Source organism: Triticum aestivum, chromosome 7A, assembly GCF_018294505.1.
Source record: "Triticum aestivum cultivar Chinese Spring chromosome 7A, IWGSC CS RefSeq v2.1, whole genome shotgun sequence".
NCBI lineage: Eukaryota > Viridiplantae > Streptophyta > Magnoliopsida > Poales > Poaceae > Triticum > Triticum aestivum.
In genome coordinates, this window is record NC_057812.1 from 71,543,715 (window position 1) to 71,552,814 (window position 9,100).

At 39.0% G+C, this 9,100-nt stretch overlaps 1 protein-coding gene across 2 annotated transcripts; it reads right to left on the bottom strand.

The window, feature by feature from the left end:
• Positions 1-306: 306 nt before the first annotated feature.
• Positions 307-8,885, bottom strand: LOC123152642 (MADS-box transcription factor 25-like). 2 transcript variants are annotated; one of them, XM_044572141.1, is made up of 7 exons: positions 8,704-8,885; positions 8,424-8,505; positions 1,960-2,021; positions 1,336-1,435; positions 1,211-1,252; positions 996-1,079; positions 307-447 (listed from the first exon to the last, which is right to left on the bottom strand). In XM_044572141.1, the coding sequence occupies exons 1-7, from the start codon at positions 8,883-8,885 to the stop codon at positions 307-309; spliced, it is 693 nt and encodes a 230-aa protein (XP_044428076.1). The 2 variants fall into 2 exon arrangements, with proteins under 2 accessions (XP_044428076.1, XP_044428075.1); XM_044572140.1 differs by having other exon boundaries at positions 972-1,079.
• Between the last annotated feature and the right edge of the window lie 215 nt (positions 8,886-9,100).

Sequence of the window (9,100 nt, forward strand, 5' to 3'; positions counted from 1 at the left end):
TTGTTAATATCGAGTAATTAGACTCACATACATACTACGTCTGCTGCTTCTATATATAACACCAAAAATATATATGGTTCTAAGCAGGTGTCTGCTTCAATATTGTTTGTACACACCAGGCGCAAATTGCACACGAAAGAGCTTCGTTCGTTCACGCATGCACTGAAAATACAGTTAACCACTTGACGCTGTCTCATGCAAAACAATAAACTTAAAGTTAGAAATGTAATTAACTGCGACTTGTTTGGCATCGATTGAGCATATGGATTACAGTACTTACTGCATGCAGTGGACGTATAGTAGATGTTATTCATCCTCATGCTCCTGCTGGCGCAACTCAAGGTCAATATTTGGTTCACGTACTCTAGTAGACAACAATAATCCGGCAGCAGCTTTTGAGTTGCTTCCGCTGGCTTGCTGCTCACTCGATCTCATGGCCGCCGAAAGCTAATTAACACACATTAATAGTTTGTCAAGTGCCAGCTTCCTTCTATGCTTGCAGTAAATAAAAAAAACTGAAGCTAATATATATGGTCAATGTTATATTGGCTAGAGCTGCTACATATATAGTTTGCAACCAGTTCCAACACATATATTTTTTAAATTACAGGGTTGCATCGCATTTCTAATTTGTCCAATAGATTATTACTTTTTCAGAAAGAATTATTTTTACTTGAATCTGCATTAGTCATGCTAATACGCTATCTGGGATGTGAAATATTGAATAAAACCTACCCGAGAATATATGTAGGGGTTCTATACTGATCTGTCAAATTTGTCTCCTTTTTCAAATCATATACTAATCATCTATATGTGAACTTCAAGTCAAATTTAAATTTCAATTCTTTCAGTGACTTGCTAATGCATACGTTATAAAATGTGGTTCATCAACAATTACTTCAATTTCTAAGTATATCTGGGCTATCAGATGACAAGCTAGGATATATTAGCTACTAGCATTCATTTAGTACATGAGAATCCATGGCACTTCTTGCCTGCTTCCGCAGCTCTATGTTCTGCTCATGAGCAATACTGAACTTCTTGTCAAGTTTGACATTTTCCTTCTGAACAAGAAATCCCTGCAAAAGCAAATTCCATCTCATGATACCTCAGCTGTCAATAACAGACACATATACGAGAATCAATGCTAACTGAGCTATTTCAACACCAACAACAGTACAAGCAAGAACATGAAGAAGATGCAGTGAACCTTTTGGTTAAGTTCATGGATCTCCGCAGCCATAACTTGCTCCTAAAGAAAGCAATTATAAGTAAAATATGTATGAAAAAATAAAAAATAAAAAGAAGGTAACAGAAGGTGAAATGAAAGGGCACCTTCGTCTTTCTTATGGAATGCAAGCTCATCTCAACCTGGTTCACTAGAAACTGCAGATCTCGAATAGTGGTCCCCGATAGCTCCTCTCCCAACAATTGCCTAACATTAGAGGTCACATGGTTTAAGAGTGTACCTATCTAGCTTCTCCATTCATTAAAAAAAAAGATGCTACTAAATACATGGTCTTTCACCGGCCTAGTCTTCAAGTCAGAGATCTTGGCACACATGGCAGTATGGCACACTCTTTTAATTCAATTAATTTGCACATGAAACCAGTCAAACTTCCGCATAGCTATACTATTGGCATCCTATATCCTATATACCTAAATAGTTGATCTCCACTAACTTCAATTCTCTTAACATGCAGCCCTCCGCATCACTAAATGTGCCACATCATCATCCACTAACACCATTTTGCAGCACATGCATGCCCCAATTTAATAGTTGCAACTCCAGTGGTCCAACATGCATGCATACTATTTATTCACACACAATTACTTCTGAAAATAATAGTTTTTGATTTAGGTCATTTCGTTGATACAGAATTCGTCAAAAAGTAATCTTGAAATTGTCGCAACAACGTGCGGCGAAATCACCTAGTTTTATTTGAACATTAATATTACCTATTATTGTGGTGTAAGTTCTGCACTTGCTGCCTCAAGGTTGTAACCTCCCTCTGCCATAACTGCCCAACAAATAGAAATGAAATAAGATACTAACTATAAGCACACCAAATTAATTAGGAGACCCATAACCGTGCTTCCTTGCATACTGTACTACTACATATAATGACACACTATTGACCCCTCCTCCGCTGATGGGCTCCTTGTGACCCGTAAGCGAACATGTAAAAAATTCAACTGAATGGGTCACCACTGATGGGCCATGCCAAATATGTGGCCCGTCAATGATAAATTTATATTGGTGACAGACGAGACCAGTGATGGACCAAAAATAAGAGCCCATTTGTGGCATATAACTCATCGTCGATAGTTTACACCAAGGGCATGCCAATGGGAAGATTGACCCAATGGAAAAACCCAAATCATGCGTTGTTCTTGTAGCACATATAAAACCACCAACCCTAACCCTTATTTGCGCCCCTACCCTCTCTCTCTCTCTCATGCAACAGTTGAACTTCTCGCTTCCTGATCCCCTTGATTTCTCCCACATGCCCCACTTTCTCCCAAATCCCTCCCTTCTTCACCTTCTTCCCTAATCCACCCCTGCCCCGCCCTCTAACTCGTGGGTCTCCTATCTTTGCTTTGCACAATGATTATGCTACCTTGCAATGCCCCTCCAATGTGCCCACCCGGTGTTGCCCCTCTTGAATGTCATTGTACTCACCCATGACACCAATGGTGGGCCTCCTCGCCACCATCCAAGGCAGGAGCTATGGGATCTTCTCACCATTGGTCGGGAGGATGTAATGGAGACCATGAGGAGATAGTAAGGTGATGTTAGGGGAGAGAGTGATACCAGGTCATGCCAACGATGAACTACTAGCAAGGCCTACTGGCATAGCCCGATATTTTTGGGTTTTGTCATGGTCTCCACCGGTCCCATTGGCATTTCTTTATTGACAGACGATCAAACCTATTAGTATTGGGTTTTAGTGTTGGTCAGTGTAGAGTCATTTTGCAGTAGTGGTACCGTTGCAACAATTGAGCGTAATGGATTACACACTTACATGGGGAAAGCCGATGACACGATCCTTTTTATGGATCTTGACTTGGCTAAAGCTACCAATATGTAGCTAATCATTTGCATGTTTGAGTAGGTCTTTCAGTTTAAGATAAACTACCACAAGAGGGAGTTGTATTATTTTGGAAAAGCCAAGGAGCATGAACTTGAGTATATGCAACCTTTTGGTTACATGATGGGTTCTTCCCCTTTAAATACCTTTGTACTCTAATAAATTGCTGCAAGATTTGCGATGCGATTGGAAGGTCATCGAAGACCACTTTGAGGAGTGTCTTAGTATTGGTAAGTCCAAGAATCTTTCCTGGTGAGGGTGCTTGGTCTTGATTAATTTTGTGATAGGAGTCTCCCCATCCTTATGCTATCTTTTTTGGAGATATCAGGAGGGTTCGGGAGAGGCTAGACTATTATCAGTCTTAATTCATTTGACAGTCGAAGGAATAGAAGAAAAAGTACCATTTTCATGGCTGGATATTTTATGTATCCCTAACAATGAGTGTAGCCTTGGAATTCATGATCTACAAGTAAAAAATGTGAGTAAAATGGTTGTTTAAGTTGCTAAGCAAGGATGAAGTGTGGTAGTTTCTCTTACATAGTACTAGCTATTTTGGGGTAAAAAACTCTCAGTGGTTAAAGTCAAATCAACATACTCCTACTTTTGAAAGGGACTCATGAAGGTTGATGATACTTCTGATAAATTTAAACCATTTAGTGAGGGAATGGTAAGTCAATTTAACTTTGAGAGGATAGGTACATCATGGATAGGCTTCTTTTGGCTATAACTGCGGGATATTTAGTATTGTACGTCGTAAGAATTCCAGTGCTTCATTGATTATTGGAGCTGAGAACCCACATGTGGAATTTAGTAGAGAGTATTCATTGGCCAACATTTAGCAAACTCGAATGAGACTGTCCCTAAGATTGTGCATCCACGTCTAACCACAGACCATTACATGCTTCAATGAGATCTTCACACTTGTGGAGTTTTCTCTGTGCACTTGCTGTGTTCGTCTTTAACAGATAAAAGGTTCAATTTTACGTCTAAAAATTGTCGAGTCTTAAATTACCGTTAGAGATAAAGATTTTCCTTAGTTCTTGATCCAAAATTTATACTAACAAAGGACAATGTGGTTAAATAAATATGCCAGGGGACACTCATTGTAGCTATTGTTATTAACAAGAAACCGTTCAACATTTTTTTATTGTTGTCTAGCATCTGTTGCATAGCAAGCTATCGATCTGGCATTTAATATCTCCTGCTTTGTAGTATTTTGCATATTTTTGGGCCTTTACTATGGAAGTTTAAAGCGCCATAGATGAAGAGAGGTCCAAGGCAACAATAGAAGAGAAAAGGTGTTGGGTGATTCCATTTCACTTCTTGATTCTTTCAAGTCGAAGAACTTCCTTCTTTAATCCCTACACATCTTAAGTTCATTACTTTAACCACACTCTGATCCTTATGAGAGAGTGATCTTTTGGATTATTGGGAGAAGCTTTGATCAAAGATTATTCAAGGAGTTCTTATCAAGTGAATCTACTTTGCTTGTTACTCAAGGATAGTGAGTGCATCCTAGATGGTTAGGAGTCAGTTGAGAGCCTACCAAGTTCTATGTGTGAAGGACTCAAGAGCTCATACGAGCTCTGAGATTGCCCTCTTAGTGAAGATATGCCCTTAATTAGTGGATGCTTCTATGTGCAAGCCATGATGAAATAGGTTGATTGCACTGGGCCGACCACTTGGTGGGCAATGCAATCCAGATCCTTGTGATCCTAGAATTGTTGTTTGAAGACTCCATCAATGTGCATGTAGAATAGTGCCAATTATCCAAACCAAGGGGAAATATATTCTCGTGTCACGAGTATTTGGATTCCCTTTGCCATATATCTCTTACTTGCAAGTTATTATTTTTCACTGCTCAATGCTCTTGTTTACCTTCTTGCTAAGTACTTTAAGTTGCATAGTCTTCATTGTCTTGTTCTAAAAGTGCCAACCCCAAAACTTGGCGTATAGTTCCTTAATATGACTTCACCATTCGCCCTCTAGCCCTTAGAAATTGGTCCCAACAGGAGATGACAAATCTTAAGATTTCTCACATTGGTCGCGGACCAACAATGATGTTCTGATCTATCTGATGATACAAAAATGATTTCATGTTTGACAAAAAGAAGGCTTATTCTTGTATGTAGGTGATACTCTCATCTACAATATGTTGCAGTCATATGTGTTATTGCAGAAGGTGCAACATAGAGAGTCGATGGAGCTTGTCCAAAGAAGCATGAGTGAATTACTGGGCAATTTATGTCTAATGTTTGGACGATTGACTAGTGATTGGTTTATGATTGATTAGAGTGGTGTTTTTGGCATGCTGGTCTTTGTTGGTCCATGTTTTTTTCTCTCCTTTTGACAACAAGTACAAAGCTTGATATTTTCATAATGAAACAGTGTAATAAGGTTGACCATACACATCTAAGGATGGAGGTGGTTTAACAAAAGATAACATTATCCAAGAACACCTACATGGGGAAGATTGAGATATTGTTTTATACGTACAAATATGAAGCTATTGTTAAAATATATAAATACTATGGACTTACATGCAGTTTTTTAGCTATCTTGCTTTGAAATATCTTAGATATAGTATATGAACATACTTAGAATGATAAAGTATTATATATACTACCATGAGGGAACTACCGCGGGGTGGTATTATATATATAGAGAGAAAGAATGTCTCTCTCTCTCTCTCTCTCTGTGTGTGTGTATTTCTAGAAATGAAGAATGGAAAAAATGTGGCACAATCTCATGACATATTTGGACTATCTAGCTACAACCAAGATGTTTTGGAGGTTTTCTAGTTGTCGTTACTTTTCTAAAGTATTTATAGATAGATATTTGTGGGAATCATTTGCAGTGGCATGCATCAGATAATCTATGGTAGCTTCACACTTGAGACAAGAAAACATGCATGGGGTTACATGCCATCTGGCCATGGATGAGTCTTGTGATAGCCATGACGGGTTATTTAGAAGACTGAGTGGATATCTATATAGTCATGTGATAGCCACAGTTTTCTAAATACCCCACCCCCTCCTATATGATAACATTTTTAGGGCGTCACCAGTTTAAACGAATTTCATTAGACTTTTTAGTTTCTAGGATTAAAAAGCCGTAAGAATTTTTCATATAGTCTCCTCTACCTATAGGTCAAAATGAAATTCCCATTGAGCAACTTCATGGAATTTCATTATTTGTTTGACAAGTATGCCATGTTCACAATCTTTTCGGAATTGTTTCTCATTTTTTTACTATGACACAACCAAACATGCTCTATTATAGTATGACGTGTATTCAATTTATGTAGGAACTAATATAACATGACAACCATTTTGATGTTTTTTTGCAGTTTAAATATTTTTATAATTCGAGCCAAAGAGGCCCTTAGGTACTCTTTGATTCACATTATCCTCAAAATGCATGGAAAAGAAGAAAACCACGTGATTGGAATTTTTTTCTTGAATCCTGTAAGACTAGAAAAACATTGGAATTTGGATCATAGAGTGTCGGATGGTACAAGTAAAACAAAGTAGTTATACAAAGAGGTTTGAATGCATGGAATTTTTTCTCCAAAGAAGTCCTTAGGCTACCCTGGTACATCCTACTCCTCCTGACATACACTTCGCCATCTTTGTGTTCGACAAAATGTTTGAACTATTTTTACATTCTTTTGCTCATTAGTAGGCAAACATGTATGCGCATGATGATGAATTTGAGAACAACGAGCTTGATTCATTATGTTGATGATGAGCATCCAGGAAGAAATAGAGAAGCAAGTGGAGCATGTTTTGAACTTCAAGGGTTCGATAAAGGGCAAGATAGTTGTTACCCTGAATGCAACTACACCATCAACAGACATAACTACACTATGGGATACTACCTTGATGATAATACTTATTACCCGATGAGCGGCGTTCTGAAGACTATATCCGAGTCCCAAGGTAACAAATGGTGTCTGTTTGCATAAATGCAAGAAGGTGCTAGGAAGGATGTGGAGAGGGCATTTGGAGTGCTCCAAGCTCACTGGGGTACTGTTCGTGGAGTTGCAATGATGTGTGACCGGAGACATTGTAGCAGTCGATGACATGTGTTGTGTAATCTTGCACAACATGATTGTGAAGGATGAGGGCGAAGGGGCAAAACACACACACACACACACACACACACACACACAAGATTTTGAAACGTCTGGAGTACATGCCTGCCTCCCGAAACAAGATGTAGAGCATGTTGTGAACTCGGTGATCAAGGATGAATTGTTGTGTAACTACTGAATGATCTTGCGGAGCATATGTGAATCCACAATGAAAATCATTTAATTTTATGTTTAAATTATGCACTCTGAATAATTTATGTTTGAACTATGTATTTTGCTCTTCAAATAAATTTTATTTGTGTGTTAAATTCATTGTTATGTGTATTTATATCGTCAAATGATGGACGTGCATGTCATTGCATGCATTTGAGGTTTTATAAAGGAGGATGTGGTTGCACGGGAGGACATATAGGTGGTGGCTTGGTCCTGTCCACGTACATGTCCAGACGCCTCCGCAAACATATAGGGGCTCATATTAGCCCAAGTTGTAGATGCTCTAACCTAGTAATTAATTATGAATCAATAATGATTATGATTCCCTAATTCGTTTGGCGTAAAATTTTGATTAGAGATTTAATTCCGTGAGGAGACACTAACGTACGATAACTACTAATAGGTAGGAGTTATTATTATTTTCTTCTGACATTTGGACTTGGTGGTTTGCTTTTATTTTTTATGGTGGTAAAAAGGGTGTATTGCTCAAGAGCAAAGAAGTTCATTCCTACACTAAGGATATTGTCATGTCCAGATTGGATCCAAACAACAGTGTGATCCTCCTGACAACCAAAGTTAGCAAGAACATGGCTAATTTTATTCTGCTCCCTAGAAATATGAGCAAACACACACTCTCTTTCACCCATGAGACTATTTACCTCCTTTAGCACCATGGCGAAAGTCTGTTTAGAACCGTTCAACTGAATGATTAACCACTTCAGTTAATTAGTTCATGGAAATGAGCTATATGCACATCTAGCTAGCTAGATTGCTATTTTTTCACAAAGGGAGAGGAATACCTCTGGGTTCTGTTTCTGCATCGATCATACATGCGGTCATCTTTATTGCATAGTTTGAAGCATTATGAAATAAAAGACAAAATCTCACTCGAAGGCGGATCATCAGAGATCATATTGCTAGATCTTCATCCAAGCTTGTTTGCTATTCGTTTCACCGTTCTCTTTCCTTTGGTAAATATATATGTGGCGTGGAAAAATTACTATGCATATATACTTACATACCTTTGCCTCAGATGTTGGATTCAACACTCCGCAGTGCTCCTCTTTTGCCTTCTGGTACCGCTCTAGTATTGCCTGCATTCCACTGATGAAGACAATAAAATAAAATAAATAGAAACACATCCAAACTATGAGAGGATGAAATTAAGTAACTGATACTCCCTCCGTAAAGAAATATAATAGCGTTTAGATCACTAAAGTAGTGATCTAAACACTCTTACATTTCTTTACAGAGGGAGTAGAGTATTGGGAAGGTGCAGGAACAAATTGTTAACTAACAGACCTGGAGCTCGCGAAGTCATAGAGGCGACCCGTGCTGGAGAAGATGATGAGCGCGAGATCGGCGTCACAAAGAATGGCAAGCTCCCGGGCCTTCTTCATCAGCCCTCCGCGCCGCTTGGAGAAGGTCACCTGACGGTTCGTTGTGTTGTCGATCCTCTCAATCGCAATCTTCCCCCTCCCCATCTTCTTCTTCTTCCTCTTCCCCTTCCTCTTCTTCTTCTCTAGATCTCTCTCCTGCCGGCTGGCCGGCCGATTGACGAAAGTAATTAAGAACCGATCGAAATGGAGCTAAGCTAGAGGCTGCTAATTGTTTCTTCTCTACTGTCTAGCTGGGTGACAATCGACAAGTCTAATCTAGCTAGTTGAAGCTTTCCCCCCAGCTGCTACCTGATCCAGCT